Here is a 17,524-nt window from a genome sequence, read left to right as displayed (position 1 = left end):
ACACCAAAGCATAGAAGCCAATTTTCCCTAAAAAAGCATCTGTCAATCCTAGCAAATCTGAACTTTCATTTTGAACACTTGGGAGAATGAGCAGACTAGAAATCCATGCTCAGTGCCTGCACATAGTAGGAGTCTAATAGAACATCCTCCCCTCAATACACTGAGATCCCAAAGGACTCCTGCATGATCCAGAGAACCTCGGACCTGGGACTCTGTTTAGGTAGCTCAGGACTGGTGGTGCCCCTAGTGTTTGGCAGAAGTCAGCACGATCCTCTCCAGAGGAAAGCCCCTTAGTATTCATATTATTCCTATATATGTGGAATACATACAATAAATTAATGTGTAATAAATAATAATTTGTTCAAGTGCAGATATTTACATGTAATAAGAAATTATGTAAAGGGACAAAATAGACTTTAAAAACTCCAAATACAAATTCTTTTTAAAACATTTTTATTTATTTATTTTTAAAGATTTTATTTATTTATTTGAGAGAGAGAGTGAGCGAGAGAGAGAACACAAGCAGGGGCAGAGGGAGAGGGAGAAGCAAACTCCTCTGCTGAGCAGGGAGCCCGATGCGGGGCTTGATCCCGGGACCCTGGGATCATGACCTGAGCCGAAGGCAGACGTTTAACCAACTGAGCCACTCAGGCATCCCTACAATATTTAAAATTAAAAAAATAATAGTAACTGCAATTAAAATTCAACTCATTACTTTAAAAGCAGCTGAGATGCAGTAGAACAGAGAATTGGCAAAGTGGAAGATAATAGTGAGAAATTACCCAGTCGGCAGCATGGAGAGACAAAAAGGGGAGAAGGATGGAGAAAATAGTAGATACAGTGACTAGAGCCCTAGTATGTGTTCAATTAGCGTCTCAGAAAAACAGAAAAGAAAAATAGGGCAGAGACAAATATTTGAGAAGAGAAATGGCTGAGAGCTTTCCAGAAATGATAGAAGACACTAGTCTACAGATTCTAGAGGCCCGTGAATCCTAAGCATGAATGTCCTGTCTAAACCAGCAGCCGTATGAGAGAGGAGGGAGGGATATAGCTCAGAATTGTGGCTTTGATGCCTGAGATTCTCTGCTCCCTTAGGCTCCCCTCCCTCTTCCACTGCCTCAAGCCCTTTGCCTCCCAGCCAGGCCCTGGTATCCTACCACTTCTCCGCAAAGGCCTTCCCTCGGACCTCTCTTTCTCTCTTGTCCTCAAGGAAAGGAAGGAGGCCCAAGACAGAAACAGAAAAAAGAACAGAAGAATAAGAACCAGAGAGAAATCAGAGTAAGAACGATAAGCCTTACAGGTATTATGACTCAGGAGATGGGCCAGACTGGCTTTGGGGGTCTGCTTGGAGACAACAAATGGAAGATGGGGATTGACGATGACATAGGAGTTGCTATCCAGGATTCTGTTTCTCTTCCTTTTCCTCCTGTCCCTCAGGCTTCCCTCTGATTCTCTGCCTCCGTGACCCTACGTTTGGCAGTATCAGGTCAGGAGGACCTGAGCTCCCATATCCATCTACATTCTTTAACAAACAGCAACATCAATAGTCAGGCTGCAGAGATCGGAGAAGGAAAGACCATATCCCCTGGAAAACTGGAGAATACCAGAGCACTGAATCCCTGGACCTGGTCTTCCTGCATGCTACTGAAGTTTGGTTGCTATTTGTCACCTGTTAAGCCAGCCCAATCTAGTGAAAGCCCCTTGACTTTTCCTGCCCCTAGTTCTCACACCTCCCTGCAAATCCCGATCCCAGAGTATCCTGATAGCTAGGCTATGAAGCATGGGAAAGTGGGAGGAGAGGCTCCCAACAGATGATTCATATACTGTTTCCATCCCAGATATTCCCTCACCTCCTTACCCTCACCTCTCCAAGGGGTAGCACTGGGACACCAATTCCCAGCACTCTTTGATTTGCCATTTTTCCCAATGTCTGCTGAGCTCTCCAAAAGCCTAGTGATGGGAATAGACCCGCTCAGATACACATAGGTGTAAAGAGACCTACTTAATGAACACCTGATTATATCTTAGAGCACCACAGTTAGATGAGTGTGCAGATGTGCACACAGATTTGTGTAGAGCTGGGATAGAAAGACATTGAGACAAGATTAAGAAGATTCCAGTATTCGGGGCGCCTGGGTGGCTCAGTCGTTAAGTGTCTGCCTCCGGCTCAGGTCATGATCCCAGGGTCCTGGGATCGAGCCCCGCATCGGGCTCCCTGCTCAGCGGGAAGCCTGCTTCTCCCTCTCCCACTCCCCCTGCTTGTGTTCCCTCTCTCGCTGTCTCTCTGTCAAATAATAAAATAAAATATTTAAAAAAAAAAAGAAGATTCCAGTATTCGATTTTTGTCCAACATCTTAGCGAGGCTAAGTCATGGGTGGCTGCTACTCTCCAAGCTTCTCAGTGCTGCCCAGGGATGACAAGAAGAAAGATCCTGGAAAGTTGGCCAAAAAAGACAAAGATCCAGAGAACGAATCTGGGGGCAAGACCAGAGAGAAGAAGTGGTCTAAAGGCATAGTTGAGGACAAGCTCGATAACCTGGTCTCATTTGACAAAGCGACATGTGACAAACTCTGTAAGGAAGTTCCCAACTATAAGCTTGTAACTCCAGCTGTTGTTTTCGAGAGACTGAAGATTCCAGGTTCCCTGGCCAGCGCAGCCCTTCAGGAGCTCCTCAGTAAAGGACTTATTAAACCGGTTTTATAGCATAGAGCTCAAGTCATTTATACCAGAAACACCAAGGGTAAAGATACCCAGCTGCTGGTGATGATGCATGAACAGATCCCACCAACTGTATATTTTGGAAAATAAAACTATTAAGTCCAAGAAGAAGAAGAAGAAGAAAAAGGATGAAGAAGGAGGAGGAGAAGAAGAAGATGATGATTCCAGTGTTCATCTTCAGGAAAGTTTTCCCTTAAGACAATGAAAATGTCTCCTCCCTCATTTTTACTGCATTTCCTTTTGTCCTAGTGAGGTGTGAGGTGGCCGTTCCCTTCCCAAGCTACATGGTGATTTAATTTTTTCTCAGAGGTTTCAGCCCCAATTCCCAGGACTTTCCTTACTGTCTTTCCTCCCTGGAGACTGCCTAGCAATGGAACTCTTGTATGTTGAGGGAGTGGGGTGGAAGGTAATACCCACCACTTAACAAATGCAAACACGAAGACAGGGCAGGAAGCAGAAGCCAGGGTCTCCGGGTGTGCTACCCCCACGACCTCCAGGCCTGAAGATGGGCCCTGTCCTCAGCAGCTCACGGAGGACACTTTGATAAACCTTGCCAGGCCAGCCTGGATAAGAACTCCCTGAACACCCACGCCGGATGGCTGGAGTTCGCTGTGAGTTTAGGGTGCTACGGCAGCCAGAGAAGCCCACCACACATTCAGCAAACATGTACAGGCGCCTTCTCTGTCCTAAATGACTTCTCCATGCGTGGACTACCATGTGGCCATCAGGAAGAAGGGGCCAGCCCCATAGGACTCATGCGGAAGCCACGATATAAAAAATGGAAACAGCAAGGTGCTGTATAGTGTGCAACTTCTGAGATTTCAAGGAAAGAATATGCACTTTAAATATGTTTGGACACTCATAGAACGTCTCTGAAAGGAGACAAATGAAAATGCTCACAGTACTGCATGCGAGGAGAACGAAGCGGGTGAGGACAGAGCGGGAAGGAGACATCCCTTTCATTGTCGTTCCCTATGTCTGTATTACCTATGGAAGATGGCAATCAGAAGCAGACCCCTGCCCCTTAAGAAGCTGGGGGAGGGGCGGGCAGGAAGGCAGAGCTGCAGACAATTGCAATCCACTTTGTTCATTGTTACCCCCGAGACCCAGACGGAGTGAGAAAGGGAGTCTAGGACAGAGGACATCCAAGTTGGCTTGGGGGTGTCGGGGAATTTGGAATCATCATCACCGCGAATGCTGGTACCTCTCTCAGCTCAGCCTTGCCAGGGCCTAAAGAGCACAGGGAGAAGGGACCGGCCATGAAGCTGCAAGAGCTGGCGGGGGCCGGAACTCCAACTGCCGAGCGCGTGCGAAGCTAAGGAGCTGCGGTTTTATCGTAATAGGAAATGGGCGGCTGTTAGGGAATTTTCAGGAGGGGAGTGACCTGTGAGATTTGCTGTTTAGAGAGAGAACTCTGGCAGGAGCGTGGAGGGATAGATTAAGAGGGGCAAGGAGAGGCCGGGAGACTGGTTATGAGGTTAATGCGAGAATCTAGGTGAGTGAAGGTAGATGGATGACCTGGGGTAAGGGCAGCAGAGCGAAGGGGGATGGCGGGGTGGGGGAGCTGAACCTGAGACATGCGAAGGGGCTACAATGTGTACGGAGAACACGTACAGATCCAGCTCGGCAGCTCTTGGTTTTCTCGCTCTGGCATCTTCTGCACGCTCAGGGCCCCAAACACCCCTGGCAGCTGGTGGGATGGGTCTGGAGGGGCCACTTCTTGGTCTGCCTGCCTGCCTCCTGGCCCCAGGCTCCAGCGCCTTGGCAAAAAGGGGTGGAAGAACAAGAACAGAAGGTTCTCCCTTGCCATTCAACTCCTAGGTCTCTCTTATTTATTCCTCGCTCTCTCCCGCTTCGAGGCCTCTCATTATTTCAAGCTGTACAGCCTGCTGCTTCCCTGGCTGGGCTCTCCCACCCCCGTCGGAGAGGTGTCAATCAAGCCATCAGATGAGCAGCTCAGCCTCATGTCCTCGGCGGCTCTGCCCAGGACACGAGCAGCAATTGCTGACACTCAGCAGCGTGGTCTAGGGCTTCCAGCTCTTTCTTTAATGGTCTTCCGATCCAAAATGGGTGTTACAATGGAATTTGAGGGGATCGCTTCTCTCTGCCTGCCCCCGCCAGGACAGCCACAAGGACGGGCAACCCTGAGAGAGAGGGGAAGCCTTCAGAAGTCGGTTTCCTTTTCATTTCAAGGCTGGGCTGTGGCCAGTGTCTGCTTTCTGAGGAGCTGTTTGAAATTCTTAACAAGAAGCTGAATGCTTGAGTCCGGGAATCCAGGGCAGGCTTGTGAAGTAGGGATGGGGAAATGGAATTGTCGTTTTATTTCTGAAGGGATATTATATTAAACAAAGAAGAGGTGGGCTACAGAGCCGCTTTTGTAGCCTCCCTGGAGAACCGAACAATAAGAACCGGTCCAGGGGGAGGGGGGGCGGGGCAGCAGGAAGAACTGAGGTTAGAACAAAGAATGAACTTCCCCTGGCCCTGGAACCAGTGACTGGGGAGATCTGAGGAATCTGCTTCCCCAGGGGATTCCTCCTTCTCCTTTTACAAATTGTGAATGGAAACACGGTTTTGATAGAATATGGAAGCTAATGAGCATTGAACTCAATTACTGTGCCAAATTCTCTTTAGATCTTTGATAACACGCACACACAGAACTCACGGTTGTGATCCGAGTGTGTCTATTTGTGTTCTGTTCTTTTTCTCAGGATGATTTCATACATACACACATTTCTATGTAGCCCACAGTCCACAGCTTGTCATTTTGAATCGCTACATAGTATTCCGTTGTGTCAACGTGCCAGAATTTGCTAAGCGATTCCCCGTGGCTGGGTTGTTTCCAGTTTTCTATATTGTAAAAGCATGGCTGTGAATGTCTTCATGCAAATGTCTTTTTCTTCCCTTGGATATTTTCTGGGGGTAGAGCTCCCCAAGTCAGATTTCTAGGTCAGAAGCTGTGAACCATTCTACCATGGGTGCACACTGCCCAGCTCTCTCCAGAAGGCCCAGACCATCTGAGTCGCCACCCTATTCTCTCTCCTTCCCCCCAGCACTGACAACATCAGATTTTATCATTTTTACTTATTTTTGCTCATTTAATAGGCACATAATCGTACCTTGAAGTTATTTAATTCCCATTTCTTTCCCTGCTGGTGAGGCTGGGCACATTTCCATGTGAGGACTTATTGTCTGCTTTTCCTTGTGTGTAAACTGTTCATCTTCTCTGACATCTTATCAAGAGGAATCCAGGGGCCGACCTTACATATTTCTATCAAGCTCTTGCATATTTAAATAGTACACTTTCCCTGTTATGTCTACCAACCTTTACCTCTAAGGGAAATGTCCAATTGTGAGGCAGATGCTAGCCCGTCCGTGTGGGTTAGGGGGTCAGGTGGAGTTGAGATGACTTCTGGATTCTAGAGTGGTTTTCTCCCCCGAAGGAAAAAAAAAAAAAAAGCCAGTCATATGGTATCCCTTCTCTGGACCCCCATTTTCCTAGAAAAGGAGGGGCTGGGCTGAGAAGACCGCTAGTTGTCCAGGCCACTCAGGGGCATCCTTTGCTGAGGGTGGGCCACTTCGCCAAGGCCGGGCAGCCCCCTGCGATCACACGGATTTCCTGATCCAGTATTTTTTTCCCACTCACAGTATGACCATGGAAGAAACAGCAAACTATTGAAATCAGAATCATCAGTACGAGTTCTGAAGAATCCCTGGTATAGCTCGGTGGTTAAGGGAACAGGATCTGGAGCAGATGACCCCCAGGTTCACATCTCAGTGCCTATGTTTACCAGGTGTGTGGCTTTGTAAGCCTTAATGTCTTTGGCTGTAAAGAGATATTTCAGGGGCGCCTGGGTGGCTCAGTCGGTTAAGCGTCTGCCTTTGGCTCAGGTCATGATCCCAGGGTCCTGGGGTTGGGCCCCCACATCCATCCGGCTTCCTGCTCAGCGGGGAGTCTGCTTCTCTCTCTCTCCTTCTGCTTCCCCCCGCCCCGCGCGGGCTCCAGCTCTGCTCTCTCTCTCTCTCTCAAATAAATAAAATAACAAATCTTAAAAAAGAGGTGTTTCAGTTATGGCTGCATAAAAAACTACCCCAAAACTTGGTGGCTAAACCCACAACTATTTCTATTCTATCTCATGATTCTATGGATCAGGAATTCAGATGGGGCATGGCCGGGTGATTCTGCTCCATGTGGCCTTAGTCGGGTCACACAGCGGTATTGAGCTGATGGCTGGGCTGGGGCTGGGGGTCCACGATGGCTTCACTCTTTTGTCTGGCTCTCCACGCAGTGTCAGGGCCTCCCCACGTGGTCTTTCGCACAGGGTGGTTGGACCTCTAACATGGTGGCTCAGGGCTCCAAGAGGGAGGGCTCCAGGACCAGAAGAAGAAGCTCTCAGTGTCCTAAGGCCTGGGCCAGAAAGTGTCACTTCTGCCATATTCTATTGGTCACGCAGTCACAGAGCCCATGATGGAAGGAATGACAAAGAATTGGGGGCCATCTTATTGTGCCCAAAGTGGGGATAAACAGTAAACGAGGTGATGTGTACAGAGGCAGATTCACCATGAAGCTAACAGAACTTCAACCACAGGGCTCCTTAACTGGACAGTCTCTTCTTAGTCCTAGGACCCAATTTTGGATTCATAAATTTTCTTTTCCTTTCCTTAAAGAAGACCCCCCAAATTGTCTAAGAACCAGGCCCTACAAATCCTAGCTCTGTCCTGAATGCAGGTAGTGGTACTTCCTTAGCACATTGCCCGACTCGGAGGGCGGTGTGCTCACTACAGGGCCCCTTCCTGCCCGGGGCTGGTGCCTGGTGCCCCTTTCTGTGCCTCAGGAGAAGGCGCCTCCTCTCCCTCTGTCCTTTCCATTTGTTCGCGACAATTTCTTCTCCTTTGTAAAAACCGAAAGTAAAAGATGCTGAGAATAATTTCATAATCACAACACTGCTGTCCCGATTGTTCCCTGCGTGTACCCCCTGACCTCGCCACCCACCAGGGAGGTGGGCCTTACCCTGGGCAGAATGCCAAGTTCTTAGCTCGGCCCTTTAGAATCTCCAAAGGAAATCAGGCTGAAGGGAGGGAAGCCAGCAGGGGGAGGCAGCATTCCCGGTGCCCAGCTTGGTCTAGGAGGCATTGAAATTCCAGGGCCGAAGTCCCGAGACAAAGATCATAATGAGACAGGAAGGTGGCATAGGAAGGAGCCATTTGCATGACAATAATTGAGCCAAGAATAGAAAGCTGGAGGGATGCAAGGGTGAGGCTGGCTGCTGAGCTGGGCTAAACCTCAGAAATCAGACGACCCGGCTCTGCTCTGCGGGGGAGGTGGGGGCTAAGCCCTAGGCCAGGCTCTGCTGGGAGGGAGGACGCAGCCCAGGGGATTGTGGGAATGCTGGCCAGGCTGGACTTTGCCCTACTCCTGCTCCTCTAGCCCAGAGCCTACTTCTGCTTGCTTTCTCCTTTGTGTGTGCGCTTTGTAGCTGTAGGGCTAAGCGGGCATCATGGCTGCTCAGAAAGATCTCTTTGATGCCATTGTGATCGGGGCGGGCATCCAAGGCTGCTTCACGGCATACCACCTGGCCAAACACAGGAAGAGGGTCATCCTGCTGGAGCAGGTACTGTGTCCCCTCTGCACTCCCCACTTTAGGGACTGTCCCTCCCTCCTCCTCTAGCGAGAAGTTTCCAGAGCCAGCAGGCTTTGGGGGTGAGGCCAAAGGGCCTGACTGTCAAATTTTGTGCGATTTGCAGCTTTGCTGCCTCGTCTGTTTCATGATAATGCAAAGGAAGTTCCACCCTCCCTAAGACCCATATTGGGTTTCCAGGCACATTTCCTCCTTTTACTGCCTGCCCTTGATCAAGAAGTATCCCAGCTCCTGTTCTCTTCCTTCCCGCCACCCAGTCTCTTTTGTGCCAAAATGTTTGATCTCGCCCAGAAAAATAATGAGTTCTGTTTTGGGGTACCTTAAGTAAAAATAATTTTGCCCAGAGGGAAAAGCTGATTTGTCAGCCTAAGAGGTAGGATTCTTCCCTGGATGTTCCTGGCCTCTCACCCTGGAACCCAGCAGAGACTTCTGTTTTTTTTCTGCTACTTCTGGTTAATAGCAGCCTTATTGTTTGATACACAGGAAATAAGACTTAGGTCTTATTTGTCCTTACAGAAAAGGTGACTCCACACAGTGCAGTCTGCAGTGATCACTGCACATGTGCGGGTGGGGGTAACTATATATCTCCAGGGTCCTTCCCAGGGCAGGTCCATGCAGAACACTTTCCAAAGGCTTCTATCGTCCCATCCTGCCTACAGCTATCCTGGTGGGTTTTGGCTTACTCTTCTTGGTAACGAACTGGATTGATTAGAAACCTTTTTCATTTCTCTATCAGTTTTCTCAAAGCCTAAGGGATTCCTGGTCTAACCTTGCAGGAAACTCTCCATCTTTTGCTAAATCCCAAGGTGGTTCCCTTGTCCCAGGTGATCAGAAGACAGAGAGAAAAAGCATCAGCTTCCTTGTTCAGAAAATGAAGGGGGCTATGGAAAACGGCCTGCAGGTTCCTTAAAAAGTTAAAAATAGAGCTACCCTACGATCCAGCAATTGCACTACTAGGTATTTACCCAAAGGATACAAAAATACAGATTGGAAGAGGTACATGCACCCCGATGTTTATAGCAGCATGATCAACAATATGGAAAGAGCCCAAGTGTCCATCGACAGATGAATAGATAAAAAAGATGTGCTATATATACACAGTGGAATATTACTCAGCCATCAAAAAATGGAAATCTTGCCATTTGCAATGATGGGGATGGAACTAGAGGGTATTATGCTAAGTGAAGTAAATCAGTCAGAGAAAAACAAATACCATATGATTTCACTCATATGTGGAATTTAAGAAACAAAACAGATGAACATATGGGAAGGGGGAAAAAAGAGAGGGAAACAAACCATAAGAGACTCTTAACGATAGAGAACAAACTGAGGGCTGCTGGAGGGAGGTGGGCAGGGGATGGGCTAGCTGGGCGATGGGGATTAAGGAGGGCACTTGTTGTGATGAGCACTGGGTCTTATATGCAAGTGATGAATCACTAAGTTCTTTTTTTTTTTTTAAGATTTTATTTATTTATTTGACACAGAGGGACACAGTGAGAGAGGGAACACAAGCAGGGGGAATGGGAGAGGAAGCAGGCTTCCCGCGGAGCAGGGAGCCTGATGCGGGGCTCGATCCCAGGACCCTGGGTTCATGACCTGAGCCGAAGGCAGATGCTTAACTGCTGAGCCACCCAGGAGGCCCCGAATCACTAAGTTCTAGTCCTGAAGCCAATATTATACCATCTGTTAACTAACTAGAATTTAAATAAAATCTCAGGGAAAAAAATGAAGGGGGCTAGACTGGACTGATCGCAAAGGTTCTTTCTAATTATGCTTCTCTAAGAGACCAAGTGGGGAAGGGCTGCAGCAAGATGACCAAAGACTAACTAACAAAGGGACTTTGGGATGTGAGTAATGTTACCAAGTTAATTGTTACCAGTCATGTTACTGAGTTAGCGCTACTGAAGAACTTCTGTGCTCATGGCCAAATCAGTAACTTGGCCCTAAAGGGAGAATGTTTGGAAATATTTGAAGAATAAGCGCTCCTGCTTGACAGCACATGACGAGCTAGCTCCTAAGGGGGGAAGGGACCGTGCAAGGGGTAACAGCTTCGGTTGTCTCTCTTGTTCTCCATTTCCAGTTTTTTCTACCACACTCCCGAGGAAGCTCACATGGGCAGAGCCGGATAATCCGGAGGGCATACCCCGAAGATTTTTACACCCAGATGATGGATGAGTGCTACCGGATATGGGCCCAGCTGGAGCGCGAGGCTGGGACCCAGTTACACAGGTTGGCGGGTCAGGGAATTCCTTGAATAGTGGGGCCCAGTGCCTGGAGGTGCTTTGAGTAGGCGAGAGGGCAGTGCCATGAACACCCGAAATGCAGTGGAGGGACACAGGGCCTAAGGAGGCGCCAGACACATGCGAGCATCCTGCTCACTGTCCTGATTGCCCCATTGGTCCAGCTGGCTCCTGTCACTGCTCTGAGTTCCAGGAGAGGGTTCCAAGCACATGCCCTGGGCCCGCAGAGGGTGTATCGGAAAGACTGCTGAAGACACTGGGAGCAGATGCCCAGAGCTGGAGTTTGTATCTTCGTCTCTATGGAGCCGTCTGAGACTCTTTTAGGGCAGGGATTGAAATAAAGGAGGAGGCTGTCGTCTTGGTTCTTTATATTGCTACTAATATCATAACCTTTCACGCTGGGTCCTCTCCCCCAGAGCGACCCTTATAATCCATTTCCTTCTCCCTGACTGCCTCTCCCTGTAAGCCTCTTCTTTAGGCCCCATTGCTTGCTAGGGGTCTCTGCTGTCCCCATGGCTCTCTAACCCTTAAGACTCCTCCCCCCTCCAACCTCCGCTGGCCTTTCAAACACTCATGGGGAAGAAGGCAAACAACCCACGGTGCACAGAGGACTCTAACTGCCCACCCCACATCCCTTCCCACCTTCTCTGTGGCTCTTAACTGAACTTTCTACAAACCCACGGCTCTATCCTACAGGGTGGCAGTTATTTTAATGGCCAGGAACCAAGAGGTTACTGTTCTGTTGCAAAAACACCATTAACTTAAGAACAAAGTGAAATCCATTATGCAAATACAGCTAGGACAGCTAATTACAGATTTATTCCAGAGGCAGCTAATGCACCCAGCACCCAAATAAAGGAGCATGTCTTGCTGAAGAGTGGCCTGGCAAAGGGACCCCTCTTTGTCAGCCATCTGTGAATACTGCTGAGTTTCTGCTACTAAAAGAAGTGCTGAGGCCTTGGAGGGCACACTTCCTCCCAGCAGACAAGGAGGTAACTAAGAGATGTTAGGAGAGTGTCCGGAATCTTTCAGAAGGGACGTGATTCTGGAGACAGGCTTGAACTTGACTTTGTGCTCTACCTCTTACTGTCTGTGTGACATTGGAAAAGTTTCTGTACCTCTCTGTGCCTCACTTTTTCCTCACAAGGCTTTGTGGAGGATTAAATGAGACTCCTTTTTTTTTTTTTTTAAGAGAAGGCGAGGGGGTGGGGGAGGGGGAGGAAGAGAGAGAATCTTAGGCAGGCTCCACACCCAGCATGGAGCCCGATGCGGGGCTCGATGTCACAACCCTGAGATCATGACCTGAGCCGAAATCAAGAGTTGGATGCTTAACCGACTGAATCACCCGGGTGCCCCTTAAACGAGACTCTCATGAAAGTACTTGGCGTAGAGCCTAGCCCCTTCTGATAAACGGCAGCTCCTTCCACCTATGCTGCACCAGCTGTATCCTATCTCCACTGAGCAGGGAGGAAGAAGGGCAAGAGCAGACAGGTGGGATGCAGCAACTACGGACATCAAGGAGAATGGCGGCTGGAGCGAGGGAAAGGAACGCTTGGGTAGGAGATTCTCATAATCTCACAGTCCTCCTCTTGGCAGGAGGACAGGAATTTGGAAGGGCTTTGGGACCAGGCGGACCTGGCTCTACATGTCAGCTCTGACAAATTTAGCTGTGTGGTTTGGAGCAAGCTGTTTAACCTCTGTGAGACTCAGTTTTCTCACCTGTAAAGGAAGGGTGTCTATTTCATGGGGCCGTCGTGAGGATGAGTCTGTGAAGGGCTTAGAGCGGTACCTGACAAGTCCATCACCATCACCCTCATCACCATCATCACGTATTGAGTGCTCGTGATAAGAAACTAAGGCTGCTTTAAAAGTACTTAATACATGTTAACTCATTTAATTCTCCCCACAACCTTATGAGAGGGTTGCTACCGAGTAGTCAGGGTCTTAACCTATTAGTGCAAATTACAAGCTCATCACATTCTTAGTCTAGAATCGGGCTTGGCAAACGTTCTCCAGAATGGCCACATAGTATTTTAGACTTTGCAGGCCAATGGTCTCTGTTGTAACTATTCAACTCTGCCAATTACCCAATTCTGCCATTGTAGTTTGAGAGCAGCCCCAGATGATACGTAAATAAACGAGCATGGTTGTGTGACAATAAAACTTCATTCGTGGAGGCTGAAATTTCATGCACTTTTCATGCCGTGAAATAGTATTCTTTTTTAATCAACCATTAAAAAATACAAAAATCATCTTGGCTTGTATGACAAACAAAAATAGGCTGTACACCTGGTCTGGTTCCTGGGTCACAGTGTGCTGGCGCCTGGTTTAGAAGCTACCACAGACTGGTGGCCTTGTCCATCCCCTCTGTCCCAACAAATTCATGTCTAAATCATCCTGGGTCAAAAGACTGCCAATGGGGCGCCTGGGTGGCTCAGTTGGTTAAGCGACTGCCTTCGGCTCAGGTCATGATGCTAGAGTCCCTGGATCGAGTCCGCATCCGGCTCCCTGCTGGGCAAGAAGTCTGCTTCTCCCTGACCCTCCCCCCTCTCATGTGCTCTCTCTCTCTCTCTCTCTCTCTCTCTCATTCTCTCTGTCTCAAATAAATAAATAAAATCTTAAAAAAAAAGACTGCTAATGTATATTTAAAGACAGGAACATATCACAGACCCTCTTCAAAGACCATTTTGATGCCTCACCTCCCCAATTATGAAAAATGAAGAGTAAAGTGAATGTGCTTTGGAAATTCTTTCGAGTTCTACAGGGTGCTAGGTGTTGCCATTATTATTGTTAAGATCATCATCAAGTCCTTTCTTATGGCTAATCTGATTTACTGGGGTACCCTCATGTATTTGGTTCTTTGACTCAGGATCACAGAATGGATATTTCCCATTCCAATTCTTTTCGCTTTTGTTCTTGACTCTGATGTTCTAAATGATTTATCATCTCTGTGGTTCTTATTCTCCTAGGTTCTTCTGGGAGAACCAGCACAACATCATCATCATCTAGCTGATAGATACGAATGTGTTTACTTAATGCTATTTGATGGTGATTAAACAAACAAACATCTCCGGGAGTTGGTCGTTCAGGTGGTTGTCTGATTCTTTTTCTTCTGTCCTGCCTCTTCCTGTGACAGTGGCATACTAAACCTGGGTGGGCTCAGGATATTTGCATAGATTCTGAGTACAGACAACGGCCCGCGTGTCAGATCACAAGGTCTGAGTCTTTCGTGATGTGTACAGTCAGGACGCTGATACCACCAGCAAATCCCAGCTCTGGGGCCCATCTCTCGCTTGGCCCGCCTTCTCCCTTTGAGTCCTAATATCTCGCTCCTGACCCGGGCTGCCCCTGCTTAGCTGACAATATCAGACAAGATCACAGCCTTAGGCCGTATGGCTGCCCGTGGAACCTGGCGGCCCCCTCTGCAGCGGCTGCTCCCTGGGTCTGTGAAGTGTCTGGCTTGTCAGCCACATCCCCTCCCCGGAGCGGTCTTTGTTAACCAATTCCGCCTCGGCCCACTGAGCGGAAGATGAAAGCCAAGAGCTCCTCCAAAACCAACAAAGACAGCAGCTATTACTGAGTCCTTTCTCCACAGTGACTCTGGGAGCCGGCTTGACTGGCAACTCTTAACCCCCCCCTCCCCGAGAGGGGAAAGTGAAAGCCTTGGGATGGGAGGTGGACAGGGAGAGCTGTCTGCCCCTCCCATTGCCTCCCTGCGCCATCCGGCCTCCTGTCCTGCTGTAGTAACAGATGGAAATCCCTGATCACTGGCTCCTTACATCATGTCCGAGGCTTTCATTGGCTAGAGGAGTCAACAAGGCCCTTGGGAGGATTCTTCGATTACCTCTTCCTAGGACTGGATCCAGTGAACGTTGGGGGAAGGCACAGTTCATACCAAATGCTCTGCGCTCAGCTGATAGTGTGCTGGGAGCTGGGAGCTGCACTCTTTCCAGGGTCCCTGACAACCCAGCCTCGCTTCAGGGAGCTTTCTTTCTCGGCCAGCCCTGACCGGGCATTTCCTGGACTTTTTTTTTTGCAGTGGCCTTATCTCTTCTTATTCCTCTCCTCCCCAAACTTCGTAGCCTAGGTCTGAGCTGAAAAAGAGCAGAGGGAGGCCCAGAGCACAGGGGTGAGAAATTGATGCAGAATGAGCAGTCTGTTTATTGGGATCTAGAAAAAGCCATTAAGAAAATAAGCACTTAAATGATTTTCAATCTGCCCATGGAAGTCATCTGTCTTCATACTGGGGGGAAAAGTCCCATTCTCTGATCCCGGTCTTGACTGACTGATTTCCAATTCTCGGAGCATTTCCCGCAGGAGCCTCTCACCTGCCTCCCATAATGACAGGCCTTTGCATTTGCAGGCAGTGTTTTACATTTATTTCCGATTTGCTCGTAATGGTCAAAAATCTCTCTCCAATCCGAGACATTTCTCCAGCAGTGCACGGTTTCCCTTAGGCCAAATAGCTCAGCTGTGATCCACGGAAAATGAGAATTTCCCAAATGCATCTTTGGACTAGGGGAGGGTCCAGCATCACAAATTCAGATGGAAAATTTCCCACTGTTAGATCAATATCTGGGCTAAGAAATAAATGCCACAGGGGCAGAGAGCTGGAGCAAAATGATTACAATCGGCACAATTACATTCACCGGCAGAATCAGCTCACTGATTACTCCTAGGGGTGGGGGCTCTCGCTTCATCCACCGCAGGATGGCCTGGGAATTAGAACATCACTCAGCATTTCATAATTCGACAGATTTGCCTGTTGTCTTGGCATGAGTTTGTTTTCCCCATAAAGCACCTTCCTGTAAGAGGAGTTCTCACTTCAAGGAAAAAAGGAAGGAAGGAAGGGAGGGAGGGAGGGAGGGAGGGAGAGAGGAATGGAGGCAGGGTGGAAAGGAAGTAGCTAAATCGCAGGGTACACAGGAGACTGCGGTCGGTGTACGGCAGGCAGGGGTTGGAAAATGCTGCTCTGGGATTCCTGAGCCAGGGGTTTGACATGATAACTGCTGAGGCGAGGGTTAAGCCAGGTCTTCTGCAGAATCCCACCCAGCCACAACCGCATCCAGTAAACAGGGCTCAAGATCATATACTTGCATGACTTCTTAATGATCCTGTTGACCGAGAAGTGTCCTAGGCAAGTTTTCATTACCTGAGAACCAATCTGAAGTCCTTTTTGGGACCACGGGGAAAGGACCCTGCTGGCTAGTGGGGATTCAAACAGCATCTTTCCCCTGCTAAGCTTTGAAGAGGCCGAGACGCTCATTCTTTCTCACCCGGTGCTGAACGCTAGGTAGGCAGGGGCCATGGCAAATGGATTGGGCACGCTGCGTGGCTCTGTGTACTGACACCAGCCCCAGGGCCTGCTGTGTCCCTACCCCCTCCCAATCTTCTCTTTAATCCCCCCAACCAGATAATGTGGGATTTGGAAGCATGTAATATCCATGAGACTCCATTATAGGCTATTACGAGCTTTATACACAGTACCTGGGGGATGTACCAGGCTGATGTTGGTCACTGCAGCTGCTGAAAGGTAGAGGGATGGCAGCAATGGTCCCAAGGGCCACAGTGACCCTTCCATTGTTCAGATCCGTTCCCACCAAAAGTTAGATCAGCTCTGGTCTCTTGTGACAGAGAGACGGGAAGTATTAAAGAGAAACAGCTTCCACTCCCCTGGAGAAAGCAGAAAGGGAAGTTTAGGCAGGAACAAAACCATAGAATCATGGAATTAATTGCTGGAACCCTCAGAGAGACCACCTACTGGTGTTTCTGCATGAGGGCGCTGTCGGCATTTGGGTGGGATCTTCCTGAGCTTTGCAGGTTCAGCCCACTAAATGTGAGGAGCCACCCCCAGGCACTGTGGCAACTACAAAAATGGCCCATGCCAGGTCCCTATGTCCCAGGGTTGGGGCGGGGCCACCAATAGTCCAGCAGCCTTGCATTACAGAGGAATCTGCGGCCTGGAGCAGTGTGCCACCAGAGCAACGTCACAAGGGGTCTGCCAGGACTGGACCCAGAGCCAGGACTCCCAATTTAGGATCCTTTCCACAAAATGGGCAGCCTTGGAGGAGGACCCAAGAGATGCACGGCAAGGGACAAAACATGATATGAGAGGAAAAGAGACAAAGGAAAAGAAAGAGCACGGGGTAGTGAAATAGGGCGAAAGAGGATAAAGAATCTAGATCAGAACAGTGAGTGGGTCAGGGGATGGAGGAAGAGGAAGAAAGACCTACCACTTTCTAGGCGCGGCAATAAGAGGATTTCCGACGTCCGCCCGGAAGGGCGGGCTGGATCCCGGGAGGATGGAGGGACAAGCAAACCAATCGTGAGAGCCAGGGGCCGACTTGGGAATGGGCTGGCAGCCAGCTCAGGGACACTGAGTGCTACCCTAACGACAACATCGACACGACTTTACCAGTTCTTTTTATTTTTTTAATTGTTAAAATATTTTTTTAAAAGACTTATTTATTTATTTGAGAGTGAGAGAGAGTGAGCGTGAGCAGGGGGATGTGGGGGGGCAGAGGGAGAGAATCTCCAGCAGACTCCTCGCTGAGCTCAGAGCCCCACGTGGGCTTGACCCACGACCCCTGAGACCATGACCTGACCTAAACCAAGAGTCGGATGCCCAACGGACTGAGCCACCCAGGCACCCCCATTTTTAAAATCTTTTTAAGTAGGTTCCACGCCCAATGCGGGGCTTGAACTCACCACCCTGAGATCAAGAGTCGCATGCTCTACCAACTGAGCCAGCCAGGCGCCCCTGACTTCACCAGTTCTTTGAACATGAGACTGGGACCCTCCTTGATGGGACCCTTGCCGAAGAGAGAGAAGGGCCCAGGGCCCTGACTCATACCCTCACCCATATGCCTTCCCTTCTTTTCTTTTTCTTTCTTTCTTTCTTTCTTTCTTTCTTTCTTTCTTTCTTTCTTT

The 17,524-nt window shown here is 49.0% G+C and overlaps 1 protein-coding gene and 1 pseudogene across 2 annotated transcripts in view; both read left to right on the top strand.

The window, feature by feature from the left end:
- The first annotated feature begins 2,370 nt into the window (after positions 1-2,370).
- On the top strand, positions 2,371-2,774 carry LOC112808463 (small ribosomal subunit protein eS25-like; annotated as a pseudogene).
- A 5,404-nt stretch (positions 2,775-8,178) lies between these two features.
- Positions 8,179-17,524, top strand: part of PIPOX (pipecolic acid and sarcosine oxidase) — a 12,558-nt gene continuing 3,212 nt past the window's right edge. For both annotated transcript variants that reach the window (XR_012374405.1, XM_025851362.2), the window contains exons 1-2: positions 8,179-8,327; positions 10,435-10,583. Coding sequence is in view for 1 of the 2 variants with exons in the window: in XM_025851362.2 (XP_025707147.1) it covers positions 8,214-8,327; positions 10,435-10,583 (263 nt within the window). In the remaining variant the exon portion in view is untranslated. The remainder of the gene's footprint in view (positions 8,328-10,434; positions 10,584-17,524) is intronic.

The sequence above is a fragment of the Callorhinus ursinus genome, unplaced genomic scaffold (genome assembly GCF_003265705.2).
Source record: "Callorhinus ursinus isolate GAN/ISIS: 27379988/994484 unplaced genomic scaffold, GSC_fseal_2.0 scaffold34, whole genome shotgun sequence".
Lineage (NCBI taxonomy): Eukaryota > Metazoa > Chordata > Mammalia > Carnivora > Otariidae > Callorhinus > Callorhinus ursinus.
The sequence above is the reverse complement of the archived record's forward strand: the minus strand, read 5'-3'. Positions and strand labels throughout refer to the sequence as shown.